Source organism: Pleurodeles waltl, chromosome 7 (genome assembly GCF_031143425.1).
Source record: "Pleurodeles waltl isolate 20211129_DDA chromosome 7, aPleWal1.hap1.20221129, whole genome shotgun sequence".
NCBI lineage: Eukaryota > Metazoa > Chordata > Amphibia > Caudata > Salamandridae > Pleurodeles > Pleurodeles waltl.
In genome coordinates, this window is record NC_090446.1 from 481789052 (window position 1) to 481812227 (window position 23176).

The 23176-nt window shown below is 43.6% G+C and overlaps 1 protein-coding gene across 1 annotated transcript in view; it reads right to left on the reverse strand.

The window, feature by feature from the left end:
- Nucleotides 1-23176, reverse strand: part of HIRIP3 (HIRA interacting protein 3) — an 87777-nt gene that overhangs the window by 35644 nt on the left and 28957 nt on the right. The window contains exon 5 of the mRNA XM_069244119.1: nucleotides 6372-6549. Within this exon, the coding sequence (XP_069100220.1) occupies nucleotides 6372-6549 (178 nt within the window). The remainder of the gene's footprint in view (nucleotides 1-6371; nucleotides 6550-23176) is intronic.

Below are 23176 nucleotides of genomic sequence, written 5' to 3' on the forward strand. Positions count from 1 at the left end.
GTAGTAAAGAAACAGTAGCCGCCACACCAGCATGGGCAGTAGCAACTCACGCATGTGCAGCTTTAATCAGCTGAGGTCTTTAGTCTTGGTTGGGGAAAATCACACGATCACCCATCCTGGGTATTGATACTAGGGTAGTATTTAGGCTAGATATGCAGTAGGAATATTTGGCAGGATATGCCTTTGGCATGGGCTTGCTTTCACAGCAGCCAATGTTTCATCATGCAACCTCATCCGTGAATGAGTTATTGCAGCAACAGAAGCTGTAGCTACTGCTGATTCAGCCGCTTCATCAGCCAAGGTAATACCTGTAACGTGTAGTCCAACATGTGGGTGCCTCAATGTAGAAACTACATGGACAATGGGTAACGTTTTTTAGATCCGCTACTTTCCCCCCCACAGTAGTCTGTGTTTGATGGTGTTGCCTTTTGAATCTATGAATCCATTCTGGCGCAAGTAATGAAGCTATTCATTGAAGGAGTGGACACATTATGACGAATCACAGACTATTAATATCAGTTATCCTGGATACTTGTATTCCAGTGCCATCAACAGAGCCTTGAGCTCTGCTAATTGTGCAGGGCAGTTCCCAGAGGTCTGCATGTAAGTATATTGTGGATGAAACTCACCGTCCTTCATGTAGCCACTCACACCCACTCAGGCGGCAGAGTATTGATGTTTAGTGCCTATTGCTGGTTGAGCTGAACCATCAGTGTAAAGGATTGTATGATATTGTTCAATAGGCAAAGTGTATGCTGGAACTGGGTATTCTTGTTCATACTGGAGAAATGCTTAAGTTTCTAAGTTAGGGTCGAAAACAATCAACATCACTGGCTGTCAGAGACGTTGCCCATTGAATCCAACGTCGAAGTAGTGCCTTAGCGTTAGAAACGCTGGCTTTTGTGACAGCCTCGAGGACTGGGATTTGGATACAGCAATAATGTGTTTTCCCCTGGGCCAGAGGTCTCTCTTGAATGACAGCCATCTGAACAGCAGTCAATTTTTCCTGTGGGAGCAAAGAGTTATTCAGCTGTAGAATACGGATGTGATTTGTATGCTATAGGGACCGTATCACCCTCATTGAAAGTTGCATAGGTGAAACCAATGGCACCAGCGATTACACGGATGACCAAATGTGTTTTGTTGTCCTTTGCGTGTATGTCTTTAAATGCAAGCATGTCTTGTTGAAATGACCTAAGAACGCATGTGTGTTCAACTGTCCAATACTTACTTGAAAAATCAGGAAGTATTAAGTCATAGTGGTTTAATGCGCTGTGCATAATCTGGAATGTAAGTTCTGCCAAAGTTTAAAAAGCCCAACAAAAACTGGAGCTTTTTAATAGTGTTTAGTGGTTGCAATTGTGCACACTTTGGTAGAAAGTGGGGAGCTAGGCTCTTGCCTTTGTCTGATCATTTGTATCCCAAAAATAGGACACACTAAGGAAGGCTATTTCTGTTTTATTGAAATAAAATTGGTAGCCTAATTAAGCAATTCTCACAACAATGCGACTCACCCGTCTTATAAGTTGAACAAGATCATCCGTAAGGTAGATATCATCTACGTAGGACAAGGCCTCTGGGTCAATGTTGTGTAAAATTGAAGTAACACAAGCTAAAAACAATCCTGGACCGTTTTTTATACCCCTGTGGGAGTCTGCAAAACATTTTTTTGTAAGAGTAAAGCCCTAAAACCTGTTAAATCCCTACTTTCAGGTGCTATATTTTGGAAGGAAACACCGGAAATTTCCAAGGTTGTTTTGTATTTTTTGCACACTATATTATTAATAAGTGCTGTATGCATTTTGAATGGCAAATGTGCGTGTATGACTATTTAAAGGTCTGTAGTCTAAGACTATTCCATATGAATGGTCCACTTTAGCTACAGGGAATAACGAGTTGTTCATTGGTGAGACACAGGGTTCAATTACGCCCTAGCACTCAAACTGCATGTGTATTTGTCTCATGGACGCTTTAGCTTCATGTTTGATTGGATATTAGGTTGAGGTTGGGACTCAATATATATTTATTATATGGTAGGGAGAATCTTTAGCCCACCTTATATGGTTACGTTACAGCATGGGTACCTGCGCCAACGTCCAATCAACAGCACAAGCTTCCCTGAGCTTTAATGGAACTAGTGGCCAGAAAGATGGTTTAATAACCACCTACCATATGGGAGATTATAGACAAATTCTGGTGACCAATCTTTTTCAGCCAATAAAATATGATAAATAGTAGTTATGTGATCCCAAAAGATAGCATCAATTGTAGGCTCAATGTCTCCTAATTGTATTTTCAGTTTATACACCTTATCGGGTGTGGAGAAGCACATGTCCACAGTCTCAACTTGTAAAATGTTGTTAGTTGCTTTCACCTTGAGATGCTCTTGAAGATTCCGATGAACTATTCTGACCTCTGCTGCGCTGTCCGGCAGGGCCAGTGCCCACTTCCTGTTCTACAGTACAGCTTTCATCCTCAGCGGCATTTCGTGCAGAAATCACTGCTTTCTTAATTTTTTTTTCAATTGAGATTTTTGATGGGAAAGTTTCTCTTCTTTCTTAACAGAAACTTTTGATGAGTGTTTTGACTCCTTTCTCAGTTTCAAGTACTCAGTTTGCTGCTCTGACCGCCCACCTCTCTCTCCACGTTTATCCGGTGAGTCCTGAGAGCAACGAGATTGGCGTGTATCATTAGATTGATATCTATTCGGAGTTTTTATACTATCCCTATTTCCAAGTTTATTGCGGTTTAAAGGGTCTCTGAAGGTGGATATTCTCCCCTTCCTTTTTTAGGTGTTTGTTTATCCCAGCGTTTTTTTTAGAACCCTCCAGTGCTTGCTTGGGACAATCCTTACTGGATTTACCTGCAATTGTGGCTTACCAGCTCTGGCTCTGAGACTACCCCGACCAATACTAGAGTAGGTCTCAGTGATAATCTTTGGCAGCTCGCGTTTTTCATCCTGTACTGGAACGTCCCAGAGCTGCATGCACACTACTAGTGCTACTGCTTCCCTTTTAAGATTACTTAATATTATTGAAGACACAGTGGCAAAATTGCCCATTAATTGCATCCAAAGAGCTAACCAGAATGGAATTTCTTCATGTTTGCGGGTACCTCACCCATATTTGAATGTGGAGTCGGAGGGTTAATACCGCTGTGACTGTGTGCAATTGCGCTGGTAAGCTGAATGTATAACCGGAGAACCTCAGCTAGCGCCAAGGTACCAGCATCAGGATGAGGTGTGTGTGTGTGGCCAATAAGGGCCAGGTAGGAACATCATTGCTCTGAGAACCTAACCTAACATGAAGGTATTGTGAGGGGGGTAGGGTGCCATCAAGCCAGTTATTGTGGGCTTGAAAGGATAGATGCATCTCTAAATATGCGTCTACTCTGTATTGTGCAAGTATATTAGCAGGTGTATAATGATGAAATGTATTAGTGTTCCTATCAACTGCTGGAAAATTGACCAAAAAATAAAATGTTCCTGTCCTATAGGCTGTATGAGCCTTAACTACAAAAGGTAACAGGACCCCCCCCCCCCCCCAGTCTGTAAGGCCATTACATAATAAATGAGCAGTGATGCGAGGTTGGATGTTTACTGCAATTACCACCAGTTGAGGGGTTGCCATTGTAAATGTATCTGTTCAGAGATAAGGACACCAAATGGGGATTAATCTTTTTAAGGTTTAAGCCTGAACAACCTACAGCATCCATCGAATAGGTACTAACTATCCAGCTAAGGAGGAAATCCTCAATACCACAGACGTCTCCCTATATAGTAGTGAAGTGCTTTTGGCATGTAGTGAGACAAAGATACTCGGGAAGATTCTAAAATCAGTGCCTGACCAAACATTGGGGGTCCAGGTTGAGTTGGCTCACATTGTATCAATGAAGCTGTTGGATTTAGGAAGCAACATCACCTGAATTGTCGGGAACTAAGTTTGATGCCACACCATGTGACAAGCTCAGGCCTAATCGGTTTCCAGCCAGCTAGCAGCATCTCACCTAAGCGCAACCGCAGTGATGGCTTGCGGCAACTGGGCGCATGACTGACTTCTCAGGGAAATCGTGGTGGCTCAGATCTCATCATTTTCTCTCAATTACATTCACGTCACACATGTAAAGACAAACAGAAGCAGGTAATGGTTCAAAATGATTTACTGAATCAGTTGCTTTCTAGATAAAATAACATGAACTGCAATAGTTAGGATGAAAAACATACTAGAAGCAAAATGGTGACAAGAAAAGTGAAACTTTAGAAAAGTACCATCATGCTGTCACTATACAAGATGTCGGATTCCTACCTATGCCACTAATGTTCTATGTTACAGCACAGTAGGATAAGCCCTAATCCGTCCTTCAGGAACCCGCTGAAAGACATCATCCCCATACCAGAGTATGACAGTAGTGGAGAATCTTGTTGTCTATTGAGACAATATCTCCATATAGGCCAGGGGACCAGCAGTCTCCACAAGAAGCTTTAGCGAAGTCAGACAGCATGCGGTAGTAGTCATCTCACTGGAACATGCTGGGGTCAGAAAGATGTTTTTATATTAAAACAGCTAATGTTCTAACAAAAGCGTCCCCATGTAAAAATACGTATGTTTCAGTGAAATGTTAGAGATGTAGTGTACCACTTTGTGGGGCAACCCTATCTTGTTGCAGCTTTGAATAAAGCAGAGTGAAAGAATGTTGAGCTTAGAAGTGTAAACTTGACTAAGCAAAAGGACAGCAAGATAAAATATCACCACAAATGTGATCCTTTCTAAAAGAATAAAATGAAATATAATGAAACGTTACTAGGCTAAAGGGCACAGATGGCAGGCCTAGTTGCTAAAATAACATGCCCACAAAGATCACTAAAATGGCTTCACTACGTCATGATGCAGTACTTTGGAGTATCTCTGTTGGAGGGACTTGTCAGTGTGTTTCTGGCCAGTATGGTTCTACTGTGTGCAGTCTGTGGTCCACTGCTTCTGGTGCCCTTTCGAGAGCAGATTGGAAGTGTATGTTGCTCGTCGGTGTGGACATTTGAAAGACTTTAGGTTTTTAGATTATTTTTATTTTTAATGGGTTTTAGAATCTGACTCCAGTGCTGGCAAGAGGAGGGTGTCGTCAGGATCCTTTTAGAACCCGGGTTTGTCACCCATGTTTAAGCTTAGTTTTACAGCTTATGTTTTTATTCACATTTTATTCTTGTTCGAAAGATTGCTTTTACAAAATACTTTTTACATGTATTATCAGTTTGCTTTTATTCTAGGAAAGCAGGGAACATGCTGCTAGGAACACGCTGCTTGTTTAATCAGCCTTTGTGCTGTGTACGTTTTGCTCAAGGCTATGGAATGCTGTACACAATATGCTAGTTTGTGTTGCCTATTCAGGAGACCGCTTCTACCACCCAGACACAGCATTACATCAGACCTGTATTCCTAATGTGGCATGGTTTATTATATAAACCGTCAACTGACCCAAGGACGGCAGAGGACATTCTGGACACAACTATCCTGCAACGCATACTGCGCAACATGCAGCTTGGATGGCCCGGACCTTCCAGCTCGCTGAGAGAATTGCCAGCTACACCATAGGCTGATTAATGACACACTGTCCAGGTGTGGGGCTGGGGCTAATCCCTTAGATCGGGCCAGGAAGAGGGTTACAATCACTATGCTCTCAAAATAGACATAGGATTATGCAGGAACCTCTAGAACACCTCGAACCACATATATCATGGTTGGATTGTTTATCTTTACCATGTCTGTAATGGTAATTACCTTGCTTGGCTTTCATCTCCCTGATCATCGTTGCCATTTCTCCATATATTCTAGATGGCAACTGTTTCAATAAATTTATGGAAAACTTATTGCACATCTTTGTGTCTCTCGCCTTGGCATGCATGAGTAACTGAAAGAAAGGGGTACAATCTCTTTCCATGGCTTTCCTAGGGACTCTGAGTGTCATGTTCAGGTTGCCATAATTACCTTTTACCCCAGTGGGTTTGGAGGTTTGGGTGAGGCACTGTGAGCTAGCCAGGAGTTAAGGCTGCCAGCTACTCCCTGCGTGGAAACTGTCTCACACACTCTGCTGTTCTATCATCCTAAACACACAGTCCCATTACCAATGTAGGAACAGCATTACAGTATTTCTCTTCAGAATGTTAACACAGTAAGCCATCAACCAATCTGTCAGCAAACAGCTCAATTAAAACATATTTGCAAAATACCAGTTACCGAGCCCAGGGCACAGATGAGAAAAAGAATAAGAAGGGAGAGTACAGACCCAGGAGTAACAGGAAAAAAAAGAAAAAACAAAGCTGAATTGCCTTAAGTGTGTAACAAACAAAATCAATTCCCATTCTCTTCTAAACAGCTCACCTTTCACTCCAAGGTCTTCCAGTTCCTGTTTTAGTACAGCAACCTTGGACTTCACTGAGCGGTGCCCTTCAAAGAGCTTCTTGTAGTTCTTTCGCACCCCACAGGCATTGATATAACGTTTTAAGCGTTTGATGGAGGGGTGGTCATCTCCAGTGGGCTGTTCCCTCTCAGATGTCTTCTGCAGAGTGGAGGAAAATGTAGTCATTCCCTGAGTTTTAAGCATTGCTCTGGTGAAGAAGTGTCCAATTCATTATGCCTGGCACTATGTCGGATATCTTTAACACACAAAATGCCAGGATATCAATCCAAAGACTGTATTGGCTTCCTCTAACACAGAGAGAAGGTGCCCATGGAATTTTCACAACCCTAGTTGTATTCCCTATAAAAGGAAAAAGACACTCTCCGACTAAAGTGGTAAGCTTCATTATCAGGCCACTCCTCACTTTGGTTCCCGCTGCTCGGCATGGTGGGCTTTTTCTGGACTACTTTAAAGGAGATGTGCATGTCTAACTGTTGGCACGGTGATTGGGACCTAACAGGTTGAAAATGTGTGAGGGATAGTTAACGGTTTATCTACTTTATTGATGCCTCCATGCTCCACGAGAAAAAAAAATAAAAAATGTGTTCCAGAGTCTGTGCAGTGTAAACTATAAGTCTGGAGTCAATATGCTTCTAACCCTTACTGTAGAGGCCCAAACAGGTTTGTCGCATTCATATGGACTAGGTCCCCTCTCTTACTCTCCTAACCATACATTAAGGTACTGATGCTCTAGTCATGTGTGTGAGAAAAGGGACTTAGAATATGGAAACACTACTCCTTGCCTTGAATGGTGCCACAATAGGTCTACAGGCTTGTATAAATGTAGTGAGAACAACAGACACCTAAGGTTATTTCACAGCACAGAGTACTCAGCAACACAAATGTCTTGATGCTTTAAATGTTTTTTTGGAAACCTGTTTGATGAACAGATAAGCATCTTCGCTTGGTGTCAGAGGACCACAGAACAGTCTTGGGATTGATGTCCTGGTATTTAGAATGTTAAACTGTGTGACAAGGGGCACATAGAAATGACATTTTAAATGGGATTATAAACTTTAACCCCCCCTGTTGTGGATTTAAACATGTCTGCTGGCCAAATGTTGTTCCTATCCAAAGAACAGTAGTAATAATTTCAATAATCTTCCAACTTCATTCCAAGTACCGTCTGTGAACAAGTGTCCTATGCTCATCTCAAGGCACTGTTCAAAATCTAAAAACCCTGCTGTTAGAAATGGGGTTTTTGGTTGGCAGTCAGGTTACCCTCTGTCCAAGCAAGAACCCTCACTCTAGTCAGGGTAAGACGCACACAATCCAAAATTAGCCTGTGCCCACCCTCTGGTAGCTTGGCACGAGCAGTCAGGCTTAACTTAGAAGGCAATGTGTAAAGTATTTGTGCAATAAATCATACAATACCACCATATAGCACCACAAAAAATACACCACACAGTGTTTAGAAAAATATATAATATTTATCAGGATAATTGTAGGTCAAAACGAAGAAAGTTGCAATGTGAATTTGTAAAGATATCACTGAAAAGTGATATAAAGTGTCTTAAGTCTTTAAAAAGCAAACAAAGTCTCTTTCAAGCACAAAGTACCTGGTTTGGAGTGGCAAATCTCCGCAGAGGAAGAGATACGTGGGAAAATGGTGTGTGCGTCGATTTCTCCCCAGCACACACGGACTTGCGTTATTTTCCACGCGGGGAAGTCGTGCGCCGTTTTCCGGCGCGCGGACAGTCTCTTTCTGTGGATCGCAGGGATTACCAGATGTCCCGGGTCTGTGCGTGGATTCTCCTGCTTGTTTTCCGGCTGCGCCTTGTTCTGCGGGGCTGGGCGTTGAAGTTTCGCTCTCACGGCAGGCGTCATGTCGATTTCTCCTCTGGAAGTCAGGCGGCGTTGTCCTTGCGAAGCCGTGCGTCGAAGTTCCGGTCGCCTGAAGGCGTCGCGTCAATCAACGTCGGTGTGCAGTGTTTTTCTCGCCACGGAACAAGCTGTGCGTCGGAAATTTCGGCGCACGAAGCGTCCAAGTGAAAAAGAGAAGTCTTTTTGGTCCTGAGACTTCAGGGAACAGGAGGCAAGCTCTATCCAAGCCCTTGGAGAGCACTTTCACAGCCAGACAAGAGTTCAGCAAGGCAGCAGGCCAACAGCAAGGCAGCAGTCCTTTGTAGAAAGCAGACAGGTGAGTCCTTTGAGCAGCCAGGCAGTTCTTCTTGGCAGGATGTAGTTTCTGGTTCAGGTTTCTTCTCCAGCAAGTGTCTCATGAGGTAGGGCAGAGGCCCTGTTTTATACCCAAATGTGCCTTTGAAGTGGGGGAGACTTCAAAGAGTGGCTAAGAAGTGCACCAGGTCCCTTTTCAGTTCAATCCTGTCTGCCAGGGTCCCAGTAGGGGGCGTGGCAGTCCTTTGTGTGAGAGCAGGCCCTCCACCCTCCCAGCCCAGGAAGACCCATTCAAAATGCAGATGTATGCAAGCGAGGCGGAGTACCCTGTGTTTGGGGTGTGTCTGAGTGAATGCACAAGGAGCTGTCAACCAAGCCCAGCCAGACGTGGCTTGTAAGGCACAGAAAGATTTAAGTGCAAAGAAATGCTCACTTTCTAAAAGTGGCATTTCTATAATAGTAATATTAAATCCGACTTCACCAGTCAGCAGGATCTTGTATTACCATTCTGGCCATACTAAATATGACCTTCCTGCTCCTTTCAGATCAGCAGCTGCCACTTCAACAATGTATGAGGGCAGCCCCAATGTTACCCTATGAAGGGAGCAGGCCTCACAGTAGTGTAAAAACGAATTTAGGAGTTTTACACTACCAGGACATATAACTACACAGATACATGTCCTGCCTTTTACCCACACAGCACCCTGCTCTAGGGGTTACCTAGGGCACACATTAGGGGTGACTTATGTGTAGAAAAAGGGGAGTTCTAGGCTTGGCAAGTACTTTTAAATGCCAAGTCGAAGTGGTAGTGAAACTGCAAACACAGGCCTTGCAATGGCAAGCCTGAGACAAGGTTAAGGGGGCTACTTAAGTGGGTGGCACAACCAGTGCTGCAGGCCGACTAGTAGCATTTAATCTACAGGCCTTAGGCACATATAGTGCACATTACTAAGGACTTCTAAGTAAATTAAATAGTCCAATCAGGTATGATCCAAAGTTACCATGTTTAAAAAGGGAGAGAGCATATCCACTTTAGCACTGGTTAGCAGTGGTAAAGTGCGCAGAGTCTAAAAGTCAGCAAAACAGGGTCCAAAAAGTGGAGGGAGGCAGGCAAAAAGTTAGGGGTGACCACTCTAAGGCATGTCAGGTTTAACACCTGCCAACAACAACCAACTTCAAGATAGAGAATTCAGAGAATTGTGGACCTATATGACTCTGGGCAGACTTAAGTGGGACGATAGTAGCCCGAGAGCCTGGGTCAATAAGCCATATCTGGATAAGCAGCCTGAGGCCCGCTGTTATTTGAAATCGATAATAGAAAAGGGCAACCCGGTATGCCCTTGGGGGCTGGGTTACTGCCAATGGCACAGGTAAGGGTGCCTAAAAGGGATCTTGTGCAGACCAACACATTTACATGAATTTAACAGGGTATGATGATGCCATCTGAGGACATCTCTCTTTTGTTTCTTCTAGTTTGAAATATACACAGTTATTTCGAAATCCGCACAGTTCACTTGCAGTAAATGGCAAGAACAAATCACAAGCAGGTGTATCTTATGAAGTTTGTATTAAGAGTAGGTTATGAGATTTAACATGAAGGACAAATTCTCAGGGATTCTACAGATGTATCTTACAAATCAATATTGTCTGCTCTATTACAGAGATGTATAAGTGCAGCACTGAATAAAGACAAATGGCAATGTAATGAACGCCCACTTTCTAATTATCACAATAACGCATATCTTGATGACATAACAATGCATGGGTGACAACAATTTACAGAGGAAGATGGGTCAAGCATTGATGTTTCAGTATCGAACTGAACTTATCTACAAGACCATCTTCAGGACGAAGTAGCTTACATGAAAACATGAAGGCCCCCTGTAGACACTACATTTTAAAACACAAAATGACTTAGTAAAACACCTTGTATCAAGAACACACCTACAAATTACTTACAAAGCACCCTCTGATCTTTTTTAATGAGTCAGTGATCTTTCTGCACATATCAGTGTTTTGTAGGGTGTTTTAATAAATCAAATTATTTGGCTTTCTTTGTAAATATTTGTAGGTTGTAGGTGTATTCCTAATACTAGGTCTGTTACTAAAAGTCATTTTATGGACATGGTGACTTTGCATGGGATACAGCCATAATATGAGGAGAATGAGAACCATGAAAATACAAAGTGAATAGCTCGAGTCTCATGGAGAGAGAAGAGAAGCTTGCGACACCCAGGGAGAGCATCTTCAGAATATCGGAGAACAGTCTGAGGAGCTTAGGACACAGACCATATAGATATGTACAGTCCTACAATGGGACTTTAAGGAACATGTACAATGAGGGCAGTGCACACTATCATTTTAGGACTTCATTCTCCAGAGTCCAAAACATGTTACTGTTCACACAATATATCCCGAATATCAAGAGAGAAGCCTATCCACTGATGCGGTATACAAAACGTATACTCCGTTGATAACCTAGGCTCTACTGCTTGAAGGCTGCGTTACCTGGTTATAATAGTGTTAACAAATATATTACTTATTATTCATACAGAATCATATTTGGGTACTTATCTTTCAGAAAATGAGTAGTTTCAAAACCTGTATTTCACAGGGATGTTTTAGATCCATTAAGTATTTTATGTAATTTTAGGTTTTGACATCATTCCCATGAATCATGGATTTTCTTCATTAGAGTTCCTTCCCACCAACTGGTCAATCTATAGGAACGACCACCCGTGTATTCCAAGCCCCAAATTCCAGTACTCAGCTTGACAATTTAATTGGCATTGTTTGCATGAAAGATAAACCAAATAGGACAATTCTTACTAAAGTCAGGGTCCTTTGTTAGGTGTATTTTGCAGATACAATCTTGAAAATACACCAGACAGAGTGTACTTAACACAGCAAAATGTAATGTATTTAAAATCTGATCTTGCAGAAAAGATACTTATTTTATTGCAGACAACCATAAAGCATAGTCCATTTGCTACATATTTTTTTCAATAACTTTATTTTAGTTGGAAAAATCTGCCTTTTTCTTGAAAATTGCATTAAAGTAAACATGCAGTACACAAGATTCACACTGGGTAACTTGTATTATGACCCAATAATATGGTCACTTTATGGCATTTACAAACATCTCAGCTTCTTGTCAAAAGACGCCCTCAATGGCATTATCCGACCGAACACATACACCAAATATTCCCTAGAAACTCAACTTTATGAGGGTTAAGTTTAGAAATGTTTATAAAAACTTTGCTATAAAAATAAAAAGATATGAATTTCTCAAGTCATGATTTAACATTAAAAGTGTGTTCCAACCCCACCGTAGCAAGTATGCCCCATTTCCCAGCCCAGTCATTACTTGAAATTGTATATCTTTATAAGTGTGCCAACGGTTCGATGGTTGCGTCATAACCTTTCTGAAGTGACAATAGTGAGAGCTGTAAAAAAGTGGCTGCATGCAGGGATGAGGTTTGGAGCACTGCTATATAATGGTAGAGGTGCACATTTATGTTGGTAGACTTGTGCATGGATGTGTCTCTTTAGATATATGTTGCTCATTGTATTTTTATTAATTTTAAATAATCAAACAGAGGGCGAATATCACTGAATGGGAACCTACTCACATTATATACAGCGCAAACCATGAATACTACCATCACCCCATGGTATGATGTGGGTTGCGTTAGTTTATAATAGTAACTGTGTAGGTATAGGATAGTAGCTGTGTCATCTATTATTACTTGTGCAAACCTGCAAAGTCATCTGTTTGAGACAATATTGTTTTGTTATTTTATAATAGAAGGTAGGATTGTGTGACTAAATTATTGCGACAATATATAGCACTGGTAAATGGTGGTGTGTATGTTGGTCAAGTGTTGGCACATTATGGTTTGTGTACTGCTGTATGACTATTGCCAGTGTGTACTATTGTGCTTGTTTGGATGTTGAAAAGTAATTGTGTTGACTGGTCTATAGATTGGTGGCTGTGTATACATTTGTATTGTACTGGTTATGTACGTGCATGTGGCTGGGTGTGTGAGCATCAATGTAACTGCACAGTTGTGTGACAGAGGCTGTGTGCACATATACAGATACTTCTAGGGTTATTTATGATGTTCGGATTGATGGCTTTCATGATTGTCATATGATGGTGCATGGACATAGGTATGAAGGACGGTGGGTTGATGGCAACTGATTACTTAATAATGTTTTTCAATGTCTACTGTGTTATGTTTTATTTGAATAGGTTCACAATGGATCATGTACTGTGCGCCAGAGGTGGAAATGAAGGCTGACAGTGCAAAAGGTGAACACTTATTAACTTGAGAATTTGTCTAGCTTATTGATTTTAAATGGGAAAGCCTCTATTAAGACATTTATCAACTTTAACTACTTTTCAACTTTAGTTTTTTTTGGCAATTTCTTCTAATTTTTTTCAAAAGCACATTTTGAGAAAAAAAAGAAAAAAAAAACAAAAAACATACCTTCAGCTCACATCACTTCCACACCATATTAAAATCACTCTTAACTTCCATGCCTGTTATTATTTGAGAAAGCTTAATCTGAGATGTGTTTGAGACTCACGGATTGGAGGTATACATTTGTTAAAGGATTCAGGATGATGGGACTAAATTATTAGCATCAAACTGTACAGCATTGGTCAATGCTAAACTGTATGGGTGCATGATGTTTGGTGTGTTGGCATACTATGGATAGGTGTATGATGCTGGATGTGTGTATATACAGTGGTGGTTTTGACAGAAGAGTGTAGAAGTGGCAGCATATAATTGCAGCTGTGTATGCATTTGATGTTCGGTGTATGTAAATGTGTTGGCAGGTACAGGTGTTAGAAAGTGGCTTTGGGTTGTCTGATGGGTGTATGTGGCATACATTGTTGACTGTGCACACAATGGTGTGTGGGTGTGTGTGATGGTCATGGTTGGCATGGTCATTTGATGTTGGATGCATAGTAATAGGAGGCGGCTGTATAATCTGCTTGTGTAATTGTCTGATGGGTGTGTGGAAAAGAGAGGTATTCTCATCGCCTAATATCTGAGACCTAAGTTTGGGGTGGGCGACAGGCGGTAGGGTTAGACAAGAAGTTAGAACATCAGAGCCAATAGGCATTGTATTATAACCTCAGCCTTATTCCCTGCCCTGGGTAACCCATGACTATCCCTCCTACACGTTACATTGCTACTGCCCTCTGTGGTCCTCTTGTAACTATGCCTTGTGCTACCGTCAGGAGCTTTGCTGCCCCTGGGCTTCTGATGCTCCCTCACACCACCTCGAGTAACACTTTACCACCCATGCTGCTGATTCACTCATGATTTACACTAAAGACCTTTGCACTTTGCTTCTCTGATGCAGCTGACTTTAATCACGAGACCAGAGTGGAATGGGATCATCACTGTGCAGCAATTCCTGTGAAGGGCTACATTGGTTTAAGAGGTTATTGGGAGGGAGGCGGAGTACATAATGTGGGCTCAATTGAAGCTTTTAGCTCAGCCTGGAATCAAAGAAGTCAGATACATTCATTTGAATGCCTCTGTCACTAGGATACACATTACAAACAAGGTTAAATACCTTATCCTGAATTAGAAGGACAGGGTGATCTGAGCCCTCTTTTCATCCTGTTTCTATCCCAGCACAGTGAAAGGGCCCCAGCTGCCATGTACAGGTCCTTTTGAGGAAGTGTCTTCGGCCACCTTCCAGACGTGCCCTAGGGGCATTTCCAAGAGCCTGCCTTCCTTAAGAGCAGAAGAGGGGCACAGCAGACATGCCTAGCAGGGCTGCCTGCTACGGCCTGTCCTAACCTGTAGGCTACTTCAACCAATCAGGCATATTTGGTCTGTTTAGGGATGGACTCCTTAGCCAACCTTGGCTGTTCTAAGCAAAGAGCTTCTACACCAAAACCATGCAGCTCAAGGGTGTGCATTCTGGAGAGGTCCTCACAAAAGAGCCTCTGCACCCAGCAGAACTAAGGCTGATCAGCTCACTCCCTAGTAGCCCAACTAGAATCCATTGGTTGGTGGTGCTAGTCGTAGATGCCACCTGGCATTCCTAGCCCTGTATGGTACGCCATTGTCCTACTTCATGCAGCATGGTAAAGCTACTAGGACTGCACTTCTACCTTCTGCTCTCTTGTCAATGTGCAGAAGGCTGGACGACCAGTGCTCTTGCTATCATTCTGTCCACCCAGGCTCAGCAAGTAGCAGGGGCCTGTAGGCTCTCAAGAGTGCAAAAACGCAAAAAGGGCAAGCGGCTCCCTGTTTTACTAGATGCTGCCGCCAGATTAATCTTGCTTGTAGCTAATGTTTTCGCAAAGATTGAGCAGGCTTTGAAAAATCTTAAAACTGTTACCAGATGTGCCGGTCTTGTGACTATCGATTTGACATGACTGATGCACACAAACCACAATCTTGTTTCACACAATGGCAATTCAGTGGCCAACCAACTGCCAATTCACATTGAAAATGACTGTTAAAAAACAAAAAGGGAAATCTCAGTACAACTAGTTGTAGAGTCTTGCATTCCACTAAAAGACACATGGCAGTTGGTTAGTAAGGACTGGAGGAGGCCTGAACCTAGTCCACCTCAGATCAGGGCTAGGGCTACCTGGCAGGAATTTCACATGCCAGACTGTGACCGAGAGCATTAACCTAGTAAGCCAGGTCACCTGGCCAAGACAAGTGGTGGAGGGCACTGCTTGAGGAGTGGCTCTGATAGCAAAGCTCCAGATGCTAGTATCAGGAGGGAAGACTCTTTGTGGCTAGTTCATCACCACCCAGGTGCCCATGGGGCCCACACATGTTCCATACACAGGATGGAAATGGGACTTATGCCAAAATTTCAGTGTCACTGAAATAAGGAGCACATGTGGCACAGAGGTGGGCGAACATTTGAAAACTCAAGCCAGGCGCATGACTCAGCTGGAGGTCCTTTTGGACCCTTGAGCCTAAATACAGCAAAGATTTTGCATGGCTTCTGAACCTAATACAGCAAGAATTAAAGATATAGCATTAACATTTGTTGTAAAACATGAGAGAGAAAGATGTCCAGTAAGTGAGGCTTATTTGCAAACTGTAAAACTAGAAAACCTCAGGTCAATCCTGGATTCCTGCTTGGCCAAACTGCGTGATCCTAGGCAAATATTTATTTCACTGAGCTTCCTTTTTGTCAAATATGTGACTTTAGAATGTGTGGTGTACAAAAACACCTTATTTTTATTTTATTTAGTAGACTAATGACTCCATGTATAAAAACAATGTAGATCACATACTGAGTGCGCGACTGACCTGATTCTTAAGTCAGTAACGGCACTTTCAGGAGAGGGTGTGCCAGGCATAGCCAATATTATACTGCTCTCACTTGATTAAATCTCAGCAATACATTCAAAATGCAGACGCATGGGGTGAGGTGCACAGAAGCACAAGTCCAAGACAGGAAGTCAGAGAACAAATTAATAAGAAAAGTGACAGAAGGAGTAACGTCCTTAGTTGTGCAAATGGTCAGGAATTCAAAAACAGGGCTGTATGTAACAAGTCTCCTAGAGCAAACGCTGGAAACAATGTCATGTACGTCCGCTTTTTGATCCCCTCTGAAAGAATTTGAGTAAATACAGAATTTATCCTGTTTGACGGGACATTTATCTGTGGATCTCCTGTCCCAATTTAACTGGGTAATTGCTCCGTCTGGCTGTAGTATATCAGTTGGATTTGCTATTCAGCACTACACTTTTCTCTTTTCCTCAGTCCTAATGACGACTTAAATAGACAAGGGTCAAAACGTCAACTACTATCACAGCTAATTAGGGCTATTACTGTAGAACTGTTACATGTGAATGATATATCAGAGATTTTCTCATTTTCCGCATGTCTTTAAATTGTTCTAAACGACAGTAGCCCATTGGCTGTTTTGTATATATTCTGTCACTGCAGTTCACAAGCACTTTATTCACCCACACATTATGTTCACTTGCACTATTCTCACTTTGAGAAACGTGGTTGCTGTTGTCTAATTTTAATCAGTAATATAAATACGGATATGGGCTCTCCATTTTTTGAGTATTTGCTTTTTTCACATTCATTGATAAATGATCCATGCTGAGACATTGTTGTAGATACTTGTTCGTACACGAGTATCGGTTAATTCGGGTATCCCCTGTTACTTTCAGCCACCTTCCTAAGCAGCTGATATGCCAGGATTCTGAGCCACAGCTTCAAAAGCACAGGAGATGCAGTACCAAAATGGGCCATGTTCCAAGCACAGTCCAACAGTGTTATATTTATCCTTGAGAAAGCACTGAGAATCAATGTGCTGGCAAAATCATTTTGCCCACTTTGGCTGAGTGTAATCAGCCAGTGAGAAGTAGGTAAACATAGCCTAGTAAAACACACTATATAGTTGACGTAAAACACAAGTGTGAGTTGCCATCTGATTGGCTGATTCCAACAAGGGCTCTACATTCCAAACCAATGCTGCAATCAGCCTATCAAAAAACCTGTTCTTTGCCAGCCTTGAACCTATTTGAAGTTTCAGCCTGCTGTGTCACCAGAGACTTGTGCTGCATTCAATTAGCTACAGTTCACTTGCTATAATTAGTGCATCAATGCAGACATTGGCTTCCTCACCAGATAAGGCCCAAAACGATGTCTCCCTGAAAAAACTGAGCCACCATAGACAGTGAGTGAGTAGATTTTTTAGAGGCCTGACATAAGCAAGTACACACAGTTTGTACAGAAAAACATCTAATGACTCATTAAATTAGTTCTGTTTCCTTTAATCTGTTACTTGGATAACTGTGGTCATTCTACAGCGAATACGTGCCAACAAGAGCAGACTTCTCAGGATATACGCATTTATCAGGCCAATCGCAATCCTTGGTGACATCAGGCCGAAAGCATGTCCCTTGATAGGACATTCAGATGTCTGCCTTATCAACTTTCAATGTCACTTTCTATGCCTTCCTATGTTGACCATGAGTAATGAGGAATCAGAGTTCAGTCCAGGTGGTGAAGCCTAAGAAAAGATCCAAGGAAGCAGCAGGTACATAAACTAGGTATTCTGGGAAGTAGTGAAGAAAAAGAACATCACATGACTCTTCTGAGGCCCTTTAATTGGAATGGCACTTCAAATCCTTTAACGAGGATCCTTTGGAGGGAAAGTCTGATGCCAGGAGACGCTGCAATTGCAGCTTCAATCACTTGTATTAAATTTTCTGCAGTTAAAAGGTCCGTATATGTATCAGGTGGTCTTCTGCCTTTCTCATTTCCAGTGGAGTAGGCAAAGGCTTTGGCACAGCCCTGTGAGGATGATCAATCTTGAATCTCTAAAAGGTACTAACCGTCGTAATCAGGTTTCCATAGGTAAACCTGCACCAGTGTCATTAATGGTTGAGAGGCCCAAGGTACAGCCCAGCCCTCCCCTCATTGCACACTGGTTGATGGAGCGGTTCCTGCTGTAGAATGTATGGGGCAAGAACTGGACATGGAGTGGGATTTTTCCTCAGTCGGATCCCCCAGAGAATACGACTGTCATCTGAGGGCCATGGCACCTGTGGCAGAAGCCTCTCCTCTGGGTGCTGCAGGATGAGCTTGGCAGAGCAGTTTGCCAGCAGAGGTGCACAGAAGGGACCCTAGGTCCCAGCCTCAAACTAACTAGACAAAGGACACACATAGCCATTCTGAGACAGAACCTACACCCAGCAAAAACCAAGGGAACCAAATTACACTGGATTCCTAAAATGAGTCTGGAGATGTCCTGCCACATCCTTCGCATCTGATACCAGCCTGTCCAGGTTTCAAATGACCAAGAAGCAGGCCACCTAGGGCACCATGGATAGGATGGAGCCAGGACCTTGAGGGAACCCCAGCTCATCTCAATAGAGGCGTTGTGACATTTAGGGCCTGGCTGGACCCAGCAGTTGGGCATGGGTATTGAGTTGAGGGGTGGGACAGGAGCAGAGCCAGCGTGCTCAGGTTTACATACATGCACCCCAGTGGTTGTTGTATGAATCACTTCAAATCACTGGGGGGACTGTCTCTTCTCTTCCAGCATGGTTCCTCTGAGGCTTAAGCAGGAGCCTCTCGAAGCACAGGTGTTCAGCCCAGACTCCTGCCAGCTATGAAGGGAGTGCAAGTGGAATGACCCTCATTGTCATTTACCTAGTTGCTTGGCCTGGTAAAGCTGGGCAGGGGTTTAAAGGCTTTAAAGTCTTACCCCAGCATCTGTGTGCCTACCTCTTTGAATCAGTGCAGAGCTTCCTGCCTCTGCTGCAGTGGTTGGTGCTGGCCTGAATGGTGCTGCAGAAAGGTGCTCTTGGTCGAAGCGCCTGGAATCTTTTCTTTGAATGGTCTAGTTTCATTCCAAGAGGCGCAGGCCTAAAGGAGTGTGGGTCTGTCTCGCTGTTCATGCGGCAGATAATAACACTACTTTTCTCATGTCTCTCACACGCCAGCAGGTGGACGAACGTTGCAAAAAGAACCCTCTTGGCAGTGGATCATTTGGCTAATACGAAGAAGGCAGCTTGCTGGGAAGTTTAATGTGAAAAGGTACACATTCATCAACATAACAAATGCAACTTGGGTTCTTCTGGGGTTTATGTCCGTCAGTGTGGGTTGAATGTCAATCGAGGTGGGTCCTTCAAAGGATGCTGCTGGGGCTTTTGCAGGGATTAATGAAAAGGTGATTCCCCACAACGATTTTATCAGATCATAAGCACATTGCTTCAAAAGATTGTTTTATTGCGTTGTAGAGAGGAAAACAATTCCTGAAGTTTTTAGTCCAATTAAGTAAAGACGAACGTGAAATTAAAGTAAATTTCATTGATCAGCAAAATCAATAATCCAAGCAAGTAGTCCCACAGTTGGATGAGAGGTCAGTCAAAGGTATACGTTGATGTAACAGCCAACACGTGTTTCGCCCCTTTGGCGGGTAAGCGGGGGCTTTCTCAAGGCTAGTTCAGAACATAATACAAAAAACTTCAGACATTGAATTGTCACAATTGTAGATAGAAACCTTGTTAGAAGTTAGAAGAATGGAAAAACGGAAAAGATGCCGTAAAATTGCTGGCGCGTCCCGCGGTAAATCGCTGCCACTAAAAACTTCAGGAATTGTTTTCCTCTCTACAACGCAATAAAACAATCTTTTGAAGCAATGTGCTTATGATCTGATAAAATCTTTGTGGGGAATCACCTTTTCATTAACCTGACTGCTATTATTGGGAGGCTTAGGGGCCAGGCCCCCCGGCTTGATTTTCCCACATCTTGTCTAATCAACCAATCATTCTATTCTAAAAAATAGGCATTCCAAGGAAGTCGATAGGCTGGACTCCTTCTTTCTTTGCTTTTGCAGGGGTATTTGCTCCCAGTCATGCTGCCTCCCCCCCCACAGTCGAATCCTGACAACCCGAAGCAGGACACCCGTCCCAAGTCCTGGCAATGAGTTAGGCATCAAGCAAGCTTTCTCTCCCTTTGTTAAGGAAGTAAGGCACCCAGCCTGTTTAATAGGTAGCGTTAACGCATATAGCTGCCTGTTTAGCATCTGTGCATGTGACCCGCCCTGGGAGCCCCTTCTGGGGCAGGGATGCTATCCTAGCCATTTGGGGTGTGGGACTACACTCGGGGCTTCCTTCTCAGATCCAGGAAACAGCATGATACCACGGACCCCAGGTAATGGATGCCTATGGGGCCCCCGCTCTCAGAAGGTTCATCCACCTCCCTAGGATTCTGCATCTGACAACCCTAGGTAGTGGAGCATGGATAACAGGGGAATGCTTCCATTGGTCCTTGTGCACTGCATGTTCGCGGGCATCTGGTACCAAATCATTCATTGACAACCCGATTCTGGTTCAGAGTTTAAGTACCAGAGTAGCTATTTCAATGACTTTTTATGTTGGAAACCTAATGGGCCATTTTCAATGTGCTCCTTAGTAGCAGACTAAGCCCGTGGACCTTCTATGAAGTGAAGGACTTTTGTGCTGCATGAAGTTGCCACCTGTTGCTACTATAGTAAGTGCTGAGATCACTGTGAAGGGCTCAGACAACCCGCCAAATAAAATGTCAATACACAGTATAAGGTTTAAAAAGCTGCCACAAAACTTTGTATGTGCTCTGTTCGTAACTTTTGAACAGTCAATGTCAAGTCAAGCTTATGGATTTTCACACATGATCCATTTAAACAACTATCCTTCTAAACCTATATCAAAGATTACTTACCCGAGCATACATTTATCTTCATAATACATACTACCTACTGTGTTATATTCTGTCAGAGCTCCATCACTACCTCCTAAATCTTGAAGACCTGACCAGAGGCTGTGTAAGGGACTAGGTTCTTTGTTGCAGTATCCCACACCACTACCCTCTTTTTGTCTGTATTTGATGAAACTTAACTGAAGTGCACTGGGTTCCTGCCAACGAGGTCCCCAGTGCCAATGTTCTTTCCCCCAAAACTGAGCAATTGCTTCCCCAACTAGCAAATTCTTTAGCATCCTTTGTAAGGCCCTAGTAAAAGGTACCACTGGTACCTAGGGCGTGAGGTGCTAAAAAGGGTCCCTAAGGGCTGCAGCACAAATTGTGCCAACCTAACGGACCCCCACCAAGCACATGACAGGCTGCCACTGCAGACTACGTGTCTTGGTGCAGATAAAGGTGAAAATACAGCATGGCACACAGCCCGGGTACCATGTCCCCTAACACTGCATGCAATATATCTCTCTCACCCCTACAGCAGGCCTTACAGCGCTAAGGCAGGCCACATTATATTACATGTGAGGGTATATCTGCAAGAGCAGATATGCCCCAGCTATGTGTTTGTTAATTCTCAGCACAGTAAATGGCTAGGGGAGCCATTTTAAATGCATGTGCTGGACACTGGTCAATACAAGTTCCCCTGCTACATGATGGATGAAATCAAACATCTCATATTGATAAGCTCACACCGATTCCAGTGATAGATTTAGCAATACATGCACCCAGAGGGCACCTTAGAGGTGCCCCCTGAAACCCCACCAGCCTCTGGTAGGCTTGCTGACTGGTTTCTGCCAGCCTGCCACCCGAGTTATAAAACCCTAGGGTGAGAGCCTTCTGCTCTCAGGAAGCCTGTCTGGGAAGATGGTGTAACACCCCCTCCCACAGGATGACCTGCCTATTAGCATTCGTAAGGCGGCAAACCTCGAGGGCTGCCACCTTTTAAATGCGAATCTGGCTCCATTCACAGGAGAGGAAGTCACCCACTATGTCCAGAGGCCACTTAGCACCTGGACATGCGGGAAAATTAGCTAGTCAGGTATGCATGCCGCCTTGAGGATAGCACCACCTGTAGGGCGGGCTACTGCGAGGTGGACACAAAATTTCAGGAGGCGGCCATCTTTGTGCTAGCATACCTAGGAATTCTGGGACAGGGTTTGTAGGAAGCTGGCTCTATATATATACTATATCAAAGTGAGATATAGTGTGCACAGAATCCAGGTGTTCCCCAGAGGCTTAACAGAGGCTAAAGTAGATAATACTAATGCTCTCTTTTGTGTGTGGTGGAGCGGTTAGGCTCATCAGAGAGTAGTGAAAAGCATTTGTGGTACACAGACAATAGAAGCACATACTCAATGACTTAACTCAAGACCAATGGTTTTTATGTATCAAAAAAAATATATTTTCCTAATTTATATTTAGAACCACAGGAGTCAAGTTGCAGGTAAGTACTTCAATAAATGTGTATTTCACACAGGTATCAACAGTACTTCGTTTGAAATCGGTTAAGTTATACAGTTTTCAAACTATTGGCAATAATCTGTTTTAAAAATGGACACTGCAATTTTCAGGAACAATTCTGCGGGTGGGGGAGGAGAAATATTAGATCGTTTTACAGGTAAGTACAACACTTACAGTTTCAGTCTCCAGGTTTTAGGAAGTCCACCAGTTGGGGTTCAAGTTAACCCCAAACACCCACCACCAGCAACAAGGGGCCGGCCAGGTGCAGAGGTCAAAGACAAGCATATTTAATGTGGGCTCCTATGGAGACAGGGGGTACTCGGAATCAGGTCTGCCTGCGGGTAAGCACCTGCGACTTGGAGGGCAGACCAGGGGAGGATTAGAAGAGCACTGAAGGGGCCATAAGTAGGCACCAAACATACAAACCCTCAGCGGCACAGGGGCGGCCGGGTGCAGGGTGCAAACAGGATGTCGTCTTCAAATGCTGGTCTATGAGGGCATCCCGGGGGTCACTTAGAGGCTGCAGGCGAGGTCCAGGGGGGGCGTCTCGGGCACACCACCGGTTTGACAGGGAGGAGGACCGCCTGCTGAACATAGCTGCACCAGGTGTCGGTTTCTCCAAGGCCTGGGGGCAGAGGGTGCAGTGTGTCTTTTAGGCATTGGATATCTTTGACTGGAGCTTTGCGGTCTGGGGGGGTCCTCTGGATTCCCCCTGCAGGCATCGTCGTGGAGAGGTAAACCCAGGGTGGGCACTTGCTCGCAATCGCCTGGGGACCCTCTCTTGCTGGGTGGACCACCTGGACACGGGCCGTGGGTGTAGGGTGCAGAGCAGTTAGGACTCATGCATTCAGAGTGAGGTGGGAGTCCTTGGTTGTTGGTTTCTTCTT